The sequence below is a fragment of the Eurosta solidaginis genome, chromosome 4 (genome assembly GCF_040869045.1).
Source record: "Eurosta solidaginis isolate ZX-2024a chromosome 4, ASM4086904v1, whole genome shotgun sequence".
In the NCBI taxonomy this organism is placed as follows: domain Eukaryota; kingdom Metazoa; phylum Arthropoda; class Insecta; order Diptera; family Tephritidae; genus Eurosta; species Eurosta solidaginis.
The window spans coordinates 24,644,457-24,663,347 of NC_090322.1; the positions used below are offsets into that span (position 1 = coordinate 24,644,457).

General features: G+C 40.4%; 2 protein-coding genes and 1 long non-coding RNA gene across 4 annotated transcripts in view; 1 reads left to right on the forward strand and 2 right to left on the reverse strand.

Moving 5' to 3' along the window:
• Positions 1-18,891, forward strand: part of LOC137249331 (solute carrier family 7 member 14) — a 239,002-nt gene that overhangs the window by 40,917 nt on the left and 179,194 nt on the right. The window lies entirely within an intron of this gene.
• Positions 41-4,702, reverse strand: LOC137249336 (transcription factor Adf-1-like). Its single transcript, XM_067780715.1, has 3 exons — positions 4,663-4,702; positions 1,692-1,816; positions 41-336 (listed from the first exon to the last, which is right to left on the reverse strand). Exons 2-3 carry the CDS (start codon positions 1,786-1,788, stop codon positions 41-43), a joined length of 393 nt encoding a protein of 130 aa, XP_067636816.1. The 5' UTR covers positions 1,789-1,816; positions 4,663-4,702.
• On the reverse strand, positions 6,567-17,242 carry LOC137249340 (uncharacterized). Its single transcript, XR_010952350.1, has 3 exons — positions 17,187-17,242; positions 14,618-14,840; positions 6,567-6,974 (listed from the first exon to the last, which is right to left on the reverse strand). It is a non-coding gene; the product is annotated as an uncharacterized lncRNA (long non-coding RNA).

Consider the following 18,891-nt stretch of genomic DNA (forward strand, 5'->3'; position numbering starts at 1 on the left):
ACACACATTAAATATGTATGTTTTTAGCTATGCGTTTAATTTAATATTTATTGTGCTGCGCTAGCAATTGCATATCCGTTAAATATTTGATAATGTGCACTTTTGCTTCAGCCTTTTGTCGTACGCCCAAGGTATTTAGCATATCCGTTACCACCATACCAAATGATTGATCCTCGGCGCTTACCGCTTGTGTCATCGAATTTTGGAATATCTTAATTGTATTTAACATATTGTTATCGTGATTATCCTCATCGATACGTTCACGCTTGAGCGGCGGCTCATAAAAGTATGGCTTATGTTCTTTAGCGGTTGATGCCAATTGTGTGTCGCCTGTAACTGTAATTACTAAACGTGAACTTATATTTATGGTATGATATTTAACAATAATTAAATAATAAAAACATAGTACACTTCTTTTTAAACTGTTAGCAAATTATAGAGCGAAATGAGTACCAAATTCTTTTCTCAAATGTTGTTGTTGTAGCAGTGCTTCGCCCCGCTTAATAGTTGCGACCGATCACAAATTGTCATAAATAGCCTCCAATGGGAGTCAAAGGAAACTTTCTGTTTCAACAGGGGTGGACCATAATGAAAGGGGTGTTAGAGGCGTTGGTTCCACATTACAATTAAAGAGATGGTTGGTGTCATGTGAGGACACATTGCAAGCGGGGCATACATTTTGTATGTCGGGGTTGATTCTGGATAGGTAAGAGTTTAACCTGTTACAGTATCCAGAACGAAGTTAAGTTAGAGTGACTCGCGTTTAGTAACTTAAGGTCGAGCTGAAGGTTCGAAGGGAAAGTTCTGGTAAAACTCTCCTAACATTCAGGGAGGGAAACACAAGATGAAGTTAACAGCATAAGATCAAAAGTCGTAGAACTGTTATGGAAATGTTTTTTTTTTATTTCTATAGCAACACAACATAAATTTGAATGCAGGTTTAAAATCATGAAGTATTTTGTTCTACTAGTGGTTCTATCATACCTCATTTAACGTAAACTGGGAATCAAAAACTCCTCACAGAAGGACGTGTTTGGATGATCCAGCTTGAAATCGATCCCGAGATAGTCGGGCTAGTATCTTAAAGGTAATATTTTGTTGAACGTACCGAATTTATGTATATTCGGCAAAGTATTAACAACACAGACCCCGGCGGGTTAGGAGGTCAGAATATACCCGCGGTGGGTATGCCTGTCGTAAGAGGCGACTAAAATAACAGATTCAAAGGGTTGTGTAGCGCAACGCTTTCAGGTTACCAGCGCATAATATGACTTCTGCAAACCCAATTGTAAACTCCACCTATCCGTGGCGAATCCTGTTTCATTAACAGCCGAGGCTCTGGCCACCCCGAACTCCTCATGGATCTAAGGGTTGGGAGGGCGGTATGGCCAAGAAGGTTGCATGTGGTCATAACAAATCGTTCCCGAGATGGTCGGGCTTGGTATCGGAACGTAGCGGATCTGCATCCGGCAAAGGACCATCAAATCGATAACACGCCCCAAGGCCTTGGGGAGTGTCCTTATCGCTACAACAACACTGGGATTGAAAGAGTTGTTTATAAAGGGCCGCACATTTGACCTACTACCACAGCAAGGACAATGAAATTGCTGTTTACATATTGCCGAATCTGATCGCATTGCTCATGACAATGCCCCTTTTCAAACTTTTAAGTACTATGTATTTTCACTTACGATATTTGCTGCACAGAAACTTCAGTTGGTTATGACGCCTCAAGTGCACATGATAAAATGATTTTAGTAAAGCGCGTCCACAGAGATTACAATCCATATACTCATCCTTTTGGTGAACTTGCCGTCTATGTAAACGTAAAGCATTTTTCGTAACAAATCTATTTTCACAAATATCACAGGGGAAATTTAGATTTTTATCTCCTAATAAAATAATTTAAAAAAAATGTTTAAGTTAAACGGTTTTATTGAAAACAATACTTACATGAAGTAATAATAATACGAAAATCTAGAAAATAATTAGGTAGGTCCTAGGTACTAGTCATCACACTCCTTATCAATCTATGGCGTTGATCAGACAATTAAATAAAAGCGTTGGGCGCGTGAAATTTCTAAAATTGTTAGGCGTAGCATAACCTAATTAAGGTTCAGTTGGTTTTACTTATGACTATCAATAGAAATATGACGCGTCCAACGCTTTTATTTAATTGTCTGATCAACGCCATAGATTGATAAGGAGTGTGATGACTAGTACCTAGGACCTAAAAATTTTTTTTAAATTATTTTATTTTCAAGTTTTTAGTCTTTATTTAATTGCCTATTATTTCTCATTCTATTTAGTTCATTTAGTGACTCATTATTACAAGGACTCTTTCCTGACAATTTGTTACAATCTAAGTCCTCAATACATAATCCTTCCAAAGACTTTACTCGACTCTGCGCCACGTATGCTTGTCCCTCCTCCAACTCCAAAATATTTTGATGTCACTTCTACCGGACTGTATGCAATATTTGTTCCAAATATGAGCCAAATCGGGCATCATATGTCGTTTTCTATTCATGTATGTATTATGTGTTCCAAATATGGACCAAATCAAATCGGACCACAAATACGATTTTTGTGAATATCTCGATCCTTGTGCCACCTAGCGGCGATTTTTTTTGATAGGTCGCTTTCTATTCTTGCCCTACAAGACAGGTACCCGTTACCTAATCGATTACTTAATCGTTACCAATAACTTGTTCACCAATTATCGTCTTAATGACTTTTACCAAAGAGGATAGATATATAAGAGGCGTCAATCGGCTATTCGTTTCTTTTCAGAAACGCACAAGCACACATACATATGTACATATGTATGCTCATGTTTTGTATGTAAATCGCAAAATCCTGAAAACTAGCTTCCTCTTGATTTTTCATTCATAAATGCTTCTTCTTAATTTGTCCAAATTGATGATAGAATTTTGCAATTCGGCAACATGGCATTTGAAAAAATCGTCAAAAGACAAATTTTTGCGATTTTATAAATTCCAACTTCGATGCATATTGGGGGTATTCATTATGACGAGCATAACTACTTTCATAACCCCGCACTTTTCCTTTAAAATAATACTAAACTATTTATAAGCCTGTATGAAAGTACTAATATGGTAGTAAAAAATGCAAATAAACATGCACAGATATTGCCTAGTAAATGTCCACTAACATATTAGCAATATAATCTTAAAATTTCCATCCATTGTTCATATAAATTATTGCAAATAATTTTCGCATATCCTGAATTGCCGAGTTGTCACAGCTTATGGACATTTTTATTTGCTATTTGAAACCCCCTATCATATTCTGCCGAAAAATTGTTCGCGCAGTCACGCAGCCAAATTTGCAGCAACTGTGTTGCAATTGCTAAATAAGAGTGGTGTTTTACCTGTTTCTGGCCCGAATTCGCACTGTGACGTCATACTGTTTATGCTGACTTGTTTATCACATGTCAGTACAAAGTAAGAATTTTACATTATTTTCATAGAAAAAAAATATATGGGAGCGGCGAAATAAATTAAAGTAATTTTGCGAAGAAATATAACATTATTTCGCAAAAGAGCAATAAATTCGTTTATTTTAATTTTATAATAAATTCCCCTTTTAGCTGTGAGTGGTTAAAGTTATAAACGGCAACACTTTTAACCACCGCCGACACATAATTTGGCTCGTGCCTATTGTATTTCGTCGGCTAATTGGTACCAGCATTGATATTTACATATACATCATTGTACAGGTCTACAAGTAGGATATGTAGCAGCACGCACATACACAGCCACGCTCACCTGATAAAATGCTTGTTCTTGTTCGTTTTTTTGTGGATGCTATTTGGCACTGTTGTACTTCTTAGGACCAAACAAAGTTTAGTAGCTGCTATCGAAAACTACTTAAAATTTTTTTTTCTTATATTACAAAGAAATATACTTATTTACTTTCAAACGAGCACTTAATTACATCTCTCTTTAATAACCATATATTTTGGACAATTTTAATTAACAAATTGTGATACTTTTTTACGGGGACGATTGCTAAAACACGACCAAAACCGTCGGGGGAGGTATTAATAGACGCGTTTTTGCCTCGCTTCCAATAATGCGTCTATTCATTTTTCTTTCCGCTTTTTTGGACGGGTTATTGCAGTCGACCTCGGTTTCAAACTGTTTTTCGCGGAGAACTTTTGAACGGGTAGAAAAACTTAACTCCCGTGTTTGTATTCTTAATACTGAAATAACTACGCGTCCTCAGATACCCCAATTAAAGACTTTTTTATAATTTTCTGAAGGACCCACATGGGTGCACTTAAAATTTCCTACTAAATTCGTTAAAAGAAATTTACCATCACAGCAACCCATATCTGATATTCCGATCCCTTTTTTGCTTCTCTGTGTCGCTTTCGACGAAGCAACCCCGGTAATTTTGACACTTCGTTCAGTGTCAAAACTCATGTTCCAACCAGGTTCCACTGGGTTCCACGCTAGTTTGACACTAACCGAAGTGTCAAACTGCCGTGTGTTAGAAAGGCAAATAAATTGTTTCCCTCTCATACATATCATACTTGTAAACCTGTACAATGATATACATGGCCGTATACGCGGATTGCCATAATTGATTTGGTCGCTTCATAACGCGTAAAGCGACAAGTTGTTTTATTAATACCTTAATGCGGCAGTTACCCACGAACGTACGTAGAAAAAACGTGTCAGCTGACACGACCTATCTTATGAGTGTGCAATGTAAACGAAAACTCACCGACGTGCAACGCCCGTACGTACGTAGCCCGGAACGTAGAAATCAAAACAATTTTGATTTTTTCCGTAAGAACGTGTCAGCTGATCGCTCTCTCACTAGACAGAGTTGCCTAGTAAACTTTTGTGCGCTAATTTTTGACCGTTTGCAATTTTATGCAAAAACGCCTAATTAAAGTTTGAAAAATTGTGGAAATAATTCGAAATAATTATGTAAAAGTGCTGATTATAAATATTTAATCTATTTATACTTATTTAATATGTATTCCGGCCTTTTACAATATCAAAAATTAAATTGGAAAAAGTTGATGTTTCCATAAGCATACATGCAAAATGGTCAATGGCAACAGTGCTTATCTGTAAACAATACACACACAAATATGTTATGTACATGTACACAGACGCACACATTGATTCCTACGGGCTTGAGAGTTCGGTCAAACATGCTTCGTACGACAAACGTCCTTACGTACGGCACACGTCGGTGGGTAACTGCCGCATAAGACACTGCCACAGCATAAAAGCGACCAAGGTTTTTATACATGGCTGCCTTTAATTGGAGTATTATTGAATATGTATATATGTATGTACATTTGTGCTTTTTTGCTTTGGTTAGTATTTTCATATATATATATTCAATGATACAATGCTCAACATCTGATCAACAGGCACATGTCTTTTGTGTATTGTTGGTCTTATTTACATATTTAAGGGTTGATTTGAGGCAGGTCAAATGTATTTAAGTTTGACTTGGCTTATCAAACCTGCCTTTGAAAATAATCAAGTACATATGTAGGTACTTACATCATTGTCCTGAATAACAAATATAAAATGCTTTAGGAAATTTCTTTATAGATACCTCCCCTCCCACCCATTGTCCAAATAATAACTAAATTAAAGTTTTATGAATATGCAATGGTTTTCGTGTGCACAAAAACTCCTTGTGTGCAAATGACGTCGGCAAAACACTATTTGCATGCATAATTCAATTTGCATACATTTTCCTAACATTTTAATTTATTAACAAAAGGGGATGGGATAATTCATAAATGTATGATTAATTTACATACATTTCATGAAAGGGCATATTTTGGTTATATGAATAGGTTTTTGTTTGTAAACAAATAAGCAAAATTTCTGCAATTTGCTGCAAATACACAAAAACTCAAAATCTGCAAAGAGCTCAAGTAAATATGGATACTCATTTCATTTTGGCATATTTCCCCACATTCATAATAGCCGCCGAGAAAATACACCATAGTGTACCTATACCAAGTGTGTTCACTAAGCGATAAACGTCAAAACTACAAACAGCCTCGCTCACCTGATGGAAATCTCAGGTCTAGAGTCGCATTTTTGGTCTCAACGACAACATTTTTGACTACCAATCGTATCGACTTTTTCAATTTTTCAATCATTCGGCGCACTCGGTAATGGTATCCATTTTGAATTCGCTGTCATTCCGAATCCAGCGAGTGCCTGTCAGAATGCTTGACAGATAAGTCAACACACTTGTACTTGTACACTATGAAATACACCACAAATGAGTAAAATGAAATAAGAATATAAATGGGCAACAACTGGCCGACTATGTCTCAGTCAACATTCGTTGCTTCGTTCCAGCGAGCAAATTCGCTACTTTTTGCCGATTGACGTCTCTTATTATATCTATCCTCTTTGCCCATACCGGTTACCTTCTGTCAATTCGCTTTTTATATGAATGAAACGCGTCCCTTTGGTTTAAATAATATTTAATTATGAATAAATTATGTATACAATGGTTTTTACAAATAATTTCCTTAATTTTCTAGCAAACCTTACATATGTGCATATTTATATGTACAAACTACATATGTAAAGACATAAACTCATTCGTAATCTTGCCCTTTCTGAAACCATTTTGAGTTTCGAAGCTCACACTGATGGTGCTCAATTTTTCCTGCGCGGGTGGTGTTGTTAGTATCAGTTTGCATAGATATGAGTGTTGTAGATATAATACCGGAATATATGCAGCCCCATTTCGTGCTATCAAAGTCGATTTGCAGGTGATGTTGAGCCTTTGAACTTGACCCTTTCCCATAATATGCGTGGTAGGGCCTTATATGTGATACTTAAAAGGCCGAGGGACAGTTGTCGCAGTTTTCTTGTAGTTTGAGCAAATGTACGTTCTTCTTACAGCCACAGCTGGAATATTGCTATGCCCACATCGTCAAATCGAATTACCTAGAATGAAAAAGAAACGAATATCAGTAAGGATAGATAATAAGTTTTTAATATAACCGGAAGTGCTTAATAAATACAGGATACTCAAGGGGATTTCAGATAACCAGAATCAGGACCTGTAAAGTAAACTCAAGTGAACCTCCACCATGCCAAGGCATCTTCCCGTAGCGGGGGTACCCGAAGATTATAACAAGGGATAATTGATAGATGTTGCGGTAAAAGATAGTAAATTAGGCGTGCTACAAAAACAAAAACGAATAAATGCAGATGACTGTTTAATCCATTATGCGAAGTTCTTTGAATGGATGTGCAAATTGAAACGGGCAAAGTACTGCTAAAACTACTTTCCCCGAGTAACCCGGGAACGAATTGATATGACTACGTCTATTCTTCTTTAGCAGCAGTGCCGAGCATCAATTCCCTTTTGGACGGGAAAGTAAACGTTTGGTTGTCTGCAAGTTTATCATATGCCAGTACAGAACATACTCGTTTGCTGGATCTGAGCAGTACATCTAATTTTCCCAGATTTTCTGGGCTCAGCGAGGGTATCCTCCTGAATGGTGCATGTGTACCCTGCTGCCTTGCCTGGCCGCTCACCCAACAACACCAGGCACGACGGAACTTGCCTTGCGACACCCAAAGTGCACTCACGCTTCTCATGGCTACAGCGGGTTAGTGGGCTTAGAGTATTAGAGTATACCCGTGGTAGCTATGCCTGTCGTAAGAGGCGACTAAAATACCAAATTGATTCAAGGGGTTTTGTAGCGCAATCCTTTCAATGGGTTGCCAGCGCAATATATAGCATCTCCAACCCAATTGTCAACGTCACCTACCCGTGGCGAATCCTGTTTCTTTAACAGCCGAGGCTCTGGCGACCTTCATTCTAAAGTAAAAACCAAAACACAAAATATAGGTTAGGTTGAAGTGGCCGGTTCATGAGGATCTCACATAGACTGAATGAGTCCGTAGTGTTACCAGAAGTTTGTTTTAACGACCAAGCTGAAAACCCTATCAAGAACCAGGACCTATGTTATAAAAAAACTCCGTCCTCTTGACAAATACTAGAAGCTTCCTAGGACTTAAGCCACTTGCTGCTTCTAGATCTGACAGCTTTATCACTCCTAATAGCTGGAGCCTTAGCCTGGCAAGCGCAGGGCACGATATTTCTCAGGGGGCCCGGTATTTCTCGGGGGGCCCGCGATTTGGAGGTACTAAGACATTTTTTTTAATTCAGGAGTCTTTAGTTGTTCCATTTGGAAATTTTAAGCCGAATTTCAAAAGCAACGAATATTGATAATGATTTTTTACCTGGTCCCTCGAACAGTGAGGAGACAATAAAAACATCAAACAAAAATATATGTTTACATGAATCCGAAATCGTAAAGTTTCCGTGGTAACACTGATGAAGGTTCGTCTTCAAAAAGCCTTCCAACAATACTACCAACTCTGTATCAAAGTCTAGATTATTTAAACGACTTCGATATCGGTACCGTGAATAATGAGTTTTTGCGATCTGAAGAAGTTAACGAAATAATTCGTCGAGGTCATCAAAAGTGCCCTGTTATTTTTCCACGTGATTGTCATGACGAGGCATTGCCTACCTCGTTGTTGAACAGAATCTTACCAAATGGAGAGAAAGTGGAGCGCCACTGGTTGGTGTGGACTGCCAGTAGCAATGCTTTTTATTGTCTACCATGTCGTCTGTTAAGCACCAATACTGTAAATCGACCTAAAATTTGTTGTCCTGGCGAATATTCGAAATTGCAGGTATGGAAGAAGCTATACGCTAAACTGCCATCACACGAAAATACTGAAGATCACATTAAATGTTATATTCAATGGCGATCTTTACAAAACCTAATTCGAAAGGAGGCTACAATTGATACACTTATCAATGAACAGCTAATCACTGAAACTCAAAAGTGGAAAGAAATTTTATATAGAATTTTGGACAATATTTTTTTTTTTCAAAAACCGAAAGGATGGACATTTTTTGGGCATCTAAGATCTCATAAGCGATTATGATCCTATACTTAGAGATCATTTGGAGAAAGTTAGGATTTCACAATAGCAGCACAAACGTTTACAAGTTCACTATCTTTCCCCAGACATTCAGAACGAGTTTATAGAAATTTGTGCAAAGCATGTGAGGGAAACTATATTAGATCAAGGCAAGAAAGCTAAGTATTTTGCTATTATCGTTGATGCTATGCTTGATGCTAGTCACGTTGACTACGTTCATTTTGCGCTCACTCCATTTCAATTCGAAAGCAACAAATTTACAATTCCAGAACAGATTTTGGCTTTCGTGAATTGTAACCAAAAAACTGCTCAGAAAATCGCTGATCTAATTTGCCATACATGATTGAAGATTGTCGTGCACAAGGGTACGATAACGGCGCCAATATGAAAGGAGCTTACAACGGAGCACTATGTCACTTTCCTGAGAAATGGTTTTGCTGCATTTGCCAGAAAAGAATCTTTTTAGGACGGTCATACTCTGTTCAGTGTGTCTCGTGCAAGGGATGGTTGCATCGGACAGGTTGTTCTGGGCTTGATCCCAAAACCCGACGTCCACGTAACTTTTATAAATCTTTTGTGGCTCCTTGCTGCTCACGCCCAAGGGCGTCCCGTAGTCTACGCCTAAGCGTATCCCCACTACCTTCCAGCAGCTTCGCTGCTCAGCAAGCCACAACAAGTACCCGCTGCTGCTCGCGCCCCACGGCGCCAACAACTCAAACAGCTGATACCACTCATAACTACTACCTTCGTAGTAGAGCTGGTAGCAATGCTGAGCATCAGCCCCTGCCCCCGTCTTTTTCTCCCCCCCCTCTTTTCTGGCAGCAATCGTGCAGGTCAGGGAAACAGACTCTTAGTCCCTGCCTCCGTTTGCACCGTCTGCCAGCACAGAATATATAGGTTTGCGACATCCGCTCAATGCAGCTCCTGCCTTGGGTGGTGCCACTTTCCTAGATGTTCTGGTCTCCGCGACGGCAACCCCTCGACGGGTTTCATCGCGCCATGTTGCCAGGTCGCAAACCCAAATCATCCGGGTACCCCAATGCTTGCCCAAGGGCGCCCAGTCCCAAGGCCACAACAGCAATTGCGTCCTGGCCTTCCACAACCTAGGCGTAGTCACCCCTCACTTACCCCTAGAGTGGCGGCGTCACCCCTCATGCACTTCAGAATTCTGCAGTTCAACTGTAATGGACTAACTGGGAAGATTACGGAGATAGTCGATTTCATGAAGTGGCACAACATCCGCATTGCTGCGATTCAAGAGACAAAACTCACAGCAAGATCTGCATTGCAGACCTGCTCTGGTTATAATGTCCACAGGAAAGACCGCGAGAGCGGAAATGGAGGCGGCCTCGCGTTTATTATACACCACTCTGTGCAATATCATATTTTTGATCCTGGCATCGACCGCAGTGACAATGTCTTAGAATGTCAAGGCCTATCTGTCCGGTCAGGCGATGCAAACCTAGAAATCATCAACATCTACATCCCTCCTGTCACCTGTTGCCCCAGTGGATACCGCCCTAATATCGAGGCCTTACTCACTGGCAACAATCGCATTATCTTAGGCGATTTCAATGCCCATCACGACCTATGGCATTCAAACTTGCGGGCGGACAGTAGGGGTGAGATGTTGGCGGATCAAATAGACGAAACGACGTTCTGCACAATAAACGGAGACGCCCCCACACGTATGGTGGGAAGCTATCATAGCTCGCCAGATATCTCAATCGTGAGCGCAGAACTCGTAAACTGCGTCAACTGGCAGCCGATGGTAACATTGGCATCCGACCACCTGTCCATACTTATTTCGTTCGAGCGTACCGCCGACTTCATCGTCACCGAAAAACGCACTTACATAAACTTCAAAAAAGGAAAGTGGGAAGAATATAAATCTGCAACAGACAGCAGCTTTGCTGCCCTCCCTATCCCGACTGATGCCCGCCAAGGGGAGCGTGCCTTAAGTAAGGTCATTGAATCCGCCTCGGCACATTTCATTCCCGCCGGGAGAATTTCCGAAATCCGGCCCCACTTCCCGGCGGAGGCCGCGAGCTTAGCGAGGGAACGCGACCTTATAAGACAGCTTGATCCAGGCGACCCCCAAATAAGGGATATAAACCAACGCATCAGATTGCTTGTGGACGAACACAAGCGGGCGAAATGGGAAGAGCACCTAAGAGGTTGTAACCTCTCTACCGGTGTAGGTAAACTTTGGTCCACCGTAAAGTCCCTATCGAATCCGACTAAGCACAAAGACAAAGTTTCCATCGCCTTTGGCGATAAGGTGCTGTCGGATGCGAAAACATGCGCGAGCGCTTTCTGCCGACAATATATAATGCATCCTACGGTCGACAAAGATAGACGGAGAGCCAATAGACACGCACATAAACACAAACTCAGCGCGTCACCAATTACCATCACCGCTAGAGAGGTTGAGGACGCCATTGGTCGCGCTAAACCATCCAAAGCAGTGGGCCCAGACGGCATAGCCATGCCGATGCTTAAAAACCTAGGGAAAGAGGGTTTCAAATATTTAGCGCATGTCTTCAACCTGTCTCTTTCCACCTTTGTCATACCCGAGAAATGGAAAACGGCCAAGGTGGTCCCGCTACTAAAGCCTGGGAAACCAGCTAACGTAGGTGAGTCATATCGTCCGATATCTCTCCTATCGCCAGTGGCAAAGACGCTTGAAGCCATTTTGCTCCCTTATTTCCAAGCACATTTGCAGCTAGCCCCTCATCAGCATGGCTTCAGAAAACTCCATAGCACCACCTCCGCGCTAAATGTCATTAGCACCCAGATAAATTGCGGTTTGAATCAATATCCCCACCATAGAACAGTACTCGTAGCGTTAGACCTATCAAAAGCGTTTGATACGGTCAACCATGGCTCGTTACTGCAAGACCTGGAAGGGTCTACCCTTCCCCCATGTCTTAAAAGGTGGACCGCAAATTATCTGGGTGGTCGGAAGGCATCGGTGCAATTCAGAAACGAAACATCAAAACAAAGAAGAAGTAAACAAGGGGTGCCACAGGGTGGTGTCCTATCCCCGCTTTTGTTTAATTTCTACATATCTAAGCTACCTTCACCACCGGAAGGAGGCACAATCGTTTCCTACGCCGATGACTGCACAATAATGGCCACAGGCCCAGGCCCAAGGATCGATGAGCTATGCAATAAAATAAACGGCTATCTCCCTGATCTCTCCAGTTTTTTCGCCTCGCGAAACCTGGCATTGTCGCCGACTAAATCTTCCGCGACCTTATTTACAACATGGACGCCCCAAATGTCGACCATATTGAACATCCACGTCGATGGCACTACGCTACCGACTGTCCTACACCCCAAAATCTTGGGTGTGACGTTTGATCAGGATCTACATTTTGGTGCGCACGCAACCGAAATTGTTCCAAGAATTCAGAGCCGTAATAAAATCCTCAAATCCCTTGCTGGCAGTACCTGGGGAAAAGATAAAGAAACGCTCTTGACCACATACAAAGCAATTAGCCAGCCGATTACGTGCTACGCGTCACCCATATGGTCGCCAAGCCTAAAAACCACCCACTGGAAGAAACTACAGGCCTGCCAAAATACTGCTCTCAGAATCGCCACGGGCTGTCTTCTTATGTCCCCAGAACCATCTGCATAATGAGGCGAGAATACTACCCATCAGGGAGAGAAATGAGATGCTGACCAAACAGTTTCTGTTGAATACCCAGAAACCTGGGCATCCCAACAGACATCTGATTGACGAACCAGCACCGCCTAGGGGCCTAAGGAGTCATCTCCGTAAGCATTTTGAGGAAGTACGGCACCTGAGAACCCAGCCGTATGAAGCGGAAAAACACAAGCAGGTCCTTGGTGAACTCCATAGACAGGCGTCGGACCTTTATGAAGAAAAATATTCAGAACTCGCAGAAGAGGAACGCATACTCCCCAGGGAAACGCGTGTCACTCTTGCTCAACTTCGTTCTGGATACTGTAACAGGTTAAACTCTTACCTATCCGGAATCAAACCCGACATACAAAATGTATGCCCTGCTTGCAATGTGTCCCCACATGACACCAACCATCTCTTCAATTGTAATGTGGAACCAACGCCTCTAACACCCCTTTCCTTATGGTCCACCCCTGTTGAAACGGCAAGTTTCCTTGGACTCCCGTTAGAGGATATTGATGACAATTTGTGATCGGTCGCGGCTATTAGGTGGGGCGAGCATTGCTACAACAACAACAACAACAACGTCACTTTCTCGACAAAAACTCGAATGATTACTCGCCTTGTGCAACCCGCAGCTATGATAGCGTTTTCTTTTCTGGATAGTGTTACGCAAGCGTTGTTCTATTCTAAAAAACAGGCAACGCCTTTACGGGGTATTTCATTCTTTTGTGAAAATTCTTGCCTGCTCGCAACGCAAAAGCGTTACACTTTTACCCTGTATAAAATGGCGGTGTGGCAGTGCAACTTTGTGAAACTCTCAATTCGCTCTTAAGTTCCACATATACTCTGTTAATATGAGTGAATTTGGTGAGTTGAAATGTTCTTTGTATGCACTATAAATGTTGACCATTTTCTGGGGTAGGAGTAACTCTATTGTTGTTGTTGTTGTTGTAGCGATAAGGTTGCTCCCCGAAGGCTTTGAGGAGTATTATCGATGTGATGGTCCTTTGCCGGATACAGATCCGGTACGCTCCGGTACCACATCAGCATTAAGGTGCTAGCCCGACCATCTCGGGAACGATTTATGTGACCACATTAAACCTTCAGGCCATCCCCTCCCTCCCCATCCCAAGTTCCATGAGGAGATTGGGGTCGCCAGAGCCGCGTCTGTTAGTGAAACAGGATTCGCCGCGGATAGGTGAGGTTGACAATTAGGTTTGGGGAAGCTATATATTGCGCTGGCAACCTGCAGGTTTGCGCTACACAGCCCCTGGAATCTGATATTTTAGTCCCCTCTTACGCATACGAGAGGCATACGGCGATGTTACCGGCATTCTCAAGTACATCAACAAGTTCGAATGTATCTTGCTGTCCTCAATTTGGTTCAAAACCCTACCATTAATGAAAGAAGCGTGGTCCTCCAAGCGAGAGACGTCACCACAGATGTTGAGGTCCGACATCTAGCTGATTTGAAGTTGATCAGGAACCAATGGGAAACAATTTTAAACGAATGCAAAACAGTTGTTATTCAATTGAACATCTCGCCAAAGTTTCCGGACATTCGAAAGAGAAAACCCAAAAGGCGTTCTGAAGATAATTTAAACGAGATGATTACGGATGATTCAGGGTCTGATTTCAAAAACAATACATTCTTGGTGATCGTTGATTCGGTAATCACTGGCATTACTGAACGATTTGCAGCTATGAGAAATTTGAACGAAAAGTTTTCCTTTTTGTGGCAATTTAAGACATGGATGAAACTACGGTTCGGGCGAGCGCAGCAAAATTTGTCGAAAAATACAAGTCGGATATTTCTCAAAGCTTAGAATGTGAAATAGTTCACTTGAAACACATTTACGAAGCAAATTTTGATTAAGGGTTGTCACCATTGGAATTGCTAAATGCTGTCTATTTTCAAAATATGTATACAGTTTTCCCCCAACTTTTGTATTGGTTTACGTACCTTTTGCACTTTACCTGCCACTGTATCTAGTGCAGAACGTTCCTTCAGCGTCCTTTCAAGAATGAAAGACTTTCATAGATCGTGTTCATCTAAAGAGCGAGTTTTAGGACTTGCCACGCTTTGTGTTGCATCCGTTTTGGCAAGACAGTTAAATTTTGATATTATTATAAAAAATTTTGCAGCGAAAAAAGCAAGTAAAGCCACTCTTTGATATCCGAACATTCTATATTGAACAATTAAAATTTATAATCATCATTAAATTTATCAGAAATGTATGAAAATGTTACCAAATAACTAGAAAAGATTATTTGAAATAATATGTGGCTGTTAAAAGAGAATTTTATTTCTACGTTACAATAAAATAAAACAAATAGTAAATATTCTGTGTTAATTTTATTGTCAGCTCTTAGCCAAAAATCATTTAGTTGATGTGGCAAAATTTTTTTTTAATGTAATCCATCAATAATGATTTATGAATGAAACGTCATTAATTCACGTTAATCAAATGTATTAGTGGATTTTCTATAGGGGCCCGTAAATTTTTTTAGTCCCGGGCCCGGATTTTCTCTCTACGGCCCTGGTTCGACGCCAGAGGGGATTGAAGCCAAAAAGAGCCAAAATATCAGTACCTCTAAAAGCACATACGAGCAGCTTTCAAGCGGAAGTATTCGCCATATGTTGGTGCGCTAAGCTGAACCTTCAGCGCTGATACTCCAATGAAACAATTGCCATACTCAGTCAGACAGTCAGGCCCCACTAAAGGCAATTGTGGCGTTCGAAATAAAGTCAGCACTGGTCCTTGGGTGCACAACGTAGTACTGTTGCACTGGGTCCCAGGCCACAGGGGAGTATAGGGTAATGAGCAGGCGGACTCTAGTGTTTAGTTTGTTGCGTCCCTCCCACAAATTATCATCCTCCCAGCAGATTCCTGCAGCGGGTCTGCGCCATACTCTCCTCCTCCGGGAAGGTATCGAACCCAATCCGTGTCCTTCTCCTGACCCCGGTCATGAGAAATGGTTTTGCTGCGTTTGCCGGAAAAGAATCTTTTTTGGACGGTCATACTCTTGTCAGTGTGTCACGTGCAAGGGATGGTTGCATCGGACAGGTTGCTCTGGGCTTGATCCAAAAACCCGACGTCCTCGTAACTTTTACAAATATTTTGTGGCTTCTTGTTGTTCACGCCCTCATTACATTATGAGAAAATACGCCACCTGAGAACACAGCCGTATGAAGCTGAAAAACACAAGCAGGTCCTGAGTGAACTCCACAAACAGGCGTCGGACCTCTATGCCAGGAATTGCCCGGTGAATCCTGTACTCAAAGAAAAAAACTAGCAGAGTAGGAACGCACTCTCCATAAGGAAACGGGAGTCACTCTAGCCCAACTTCGATCTGGATACTGTAACAGGTTAAACTCTTACCTATCCAGAATCAACCCCGACATACAAAACATATGTCTTGCTTATAATGTGTCCCTACTTGACACCAACCATCTCTTTAGCTGTATTGTGGAATCAACGCCTCTTAAACTCCTCTCATTATGGTACACCCCTGTTGAAACTTTCTGTTTCCTTGGACTCCCGTTAGAGGACATTGATGACAATTTGTGATCTGTCGCACCCCGAGAGAAGAACACTGGAGCAATACGCCATGTTTGAGAAAATCTAAGTTACTGTTAGGAAGTTATAGCACAAGTCGCTACAGGGCAATAATAGACCTATCGAAAGATAACCGAAGAACCCCAAGAGCTGTTCTTACAGGGCATTATAGACTGAGCAGCCGTATGCAGAAAGTGGGCATACTATCGAATAACACATGCCGATTTTGTGATCGATCAGCAGACGGCGGACCATATCCTCCAAGAATACGAAGCAATCTCAAAACGTAGGGCTAAGTTTATGGGCTCACCATGGCCAGTGCATTCCCACATTTAATCCCTCAAGCCAAGAACTCTGCTAGGGTTCATCAAAGAAGTCGGCTACGATGAGGTGCTGTGAAGGAGATGTGCAAGTCACTGTGCAATCCTCAATAAATTATATATCTACGTTCCGGTAACAAGCACCATTGAGGTACTAACCCGACCATCTCCGGACCTATTGATATGACTACATTGAACCTTCTAGGGATTGAATATTAATAATGACCGCAATGCGAAAGTCTACTAAAATTTACCATTCTCCATGGAATGCTACATATATAACTTCCCACGTTTTGAATCAGTAATGAAAAGAGCAAAATTTACTAAAATTTTAACTGGTTGTGGGTAAGGTGTTGATGTCCTCTCTTAAAGCAATGTAACGGCAACGGCGACGCAGGGAAAATAATAAAAATCGTATAAATCTACTGATCATAATTAATTAATCCCTCCCTTTCTATGCAGTTGTATGCATACATGCATATGGGGTTTGTTCTCCAAACGCTATTTAAAGAAATCAATTGGTATTTACATGAACTTCGAACTCTTTGGTATTTGCCTTCTTCAGTTGATTATCAACAAAAGCATGACAAATTATCACTAACAAATTCATACATGTTGTTTATATATTTAATATGGTAGGCAATTTACTTACCCTTTCTGGTGCGAAGATCCTGGACAATCGGGCCTGACTAGACGAGATTTATTTTGTTTAATAATTTGGGAAAAATTTAAACAACGTGACATCAGGACGGACAAGGCGACAGCTGTTTCGATTATACCTTGTAAATCTCTTCAAAGCCTTTTCTCCCGGGAGTGGGAGTCGAACTCGCACCCCTACGATAGTTGAAATGGTTGTAAACGCATTCAGCTACGTCATGCCTGTTGTGAAGTCTTTCCCAATTGCCTTCTTTATGCATATTTTAATCTTTTACACATTGCATACTTCGTATGCAATTATGTGTTAAAGCTATGCTTGGTACGGCGGTTTTCAAAAAAACTTTGGTTTTTGTTGTTGTTTTCGTTCTATTTATAGAACTACAACGAATTAACCAATTTTGTCTGTTTGTATGATTTTTAACAATCGGGGATTGCCCATATTGCTTTTTTTTTAAATGTATGAAAACAAGCATAGCTTTAACACATAATTGCATACGAAGTATGCAATGTGTAAAAGATTAAAATATGCATAAAGAAGGCAATTGGGAAAGACTTCACAACAGGCATGACGTAGCTGAATGCGTTTACAACCATTTCAACTATCGTAGGGGTGCGAGTTCGACTCCCACTCCCGGGAGAAAAGGCTTTGAAGAGATTTACAAGGTATAATCGAAACAGCTGTCGCCTTGTCCGTCCTGATGTCACGTTGTTTAAATTTTTCCCAAATTATTAAATAAATTATAAAATTAAAAAATTGCTTCAAATAAATGTTTTCATACATTTAAAAAAAAAAGCAATATGGGCAATCCCCGATTATTACAGATTTATTTTGCTTTAACATAGCGTGCTTAACGCGAACCATATCATGTTAGGGCACAATTTCGATTATGCAACTAGTGATGGACGATATGGCGATTTTGAGCTATCAGCGAAAATAGATATGGCTATTTTTGAATATCGGCTATTTTTTATAGCTATAGCGATCGATTTATTTCAACAAGCGATTCCATACAGAAGAGCGATGTTGAGCTATCAGTGAATATAGGTATGGCTATTTTTTACAGCTATGGCTATTTCTTACAGCTATGGCGATCGCTTTAATTTATCTTTAATAAGCGAATCTGCAATTATTTGTATACTTGTATATAAAAAATGAATGTTTAACTCTTTTTACCAGAGTAGATTGAATGTTATACATTAATTTATACTAAATTAAATTTTATTAGAATATATGAACCAAAATTGGAATAAAAAGAAAAAAGTATGTACCTTTAATTGTAAACTAATGTAATGTGAAATTCTAATTTTCTGAGATGTTATGATATATATTATTAACTGGCTGACGACAATATGTTCAGACTCGTATTACACTCAATGAGATGAAACTAGCTGAAATAAATGTATATGCATCTTTGTTTTATAATTTTGTTAATTGAAAATGCTTTGATTTTTAAATGTAAGATGAATCAACCCGAAATAAATCTGTATATGTAACACCATAAAAACATGATTTATTTACTATATTATACTACACCGATGTATTCAGAAATATTCCGTATGAATTTATTCTGAAAGTTGTATTTGGCTGCATAAATTTGTACAGTAAAGTGAATCAATTTTTAATTAAAAATACAGAGGAAAAATATAGCAAATTCTTCAAACTATTATAAAAATATTCTTTAGCAGAAAATTAGCCACCC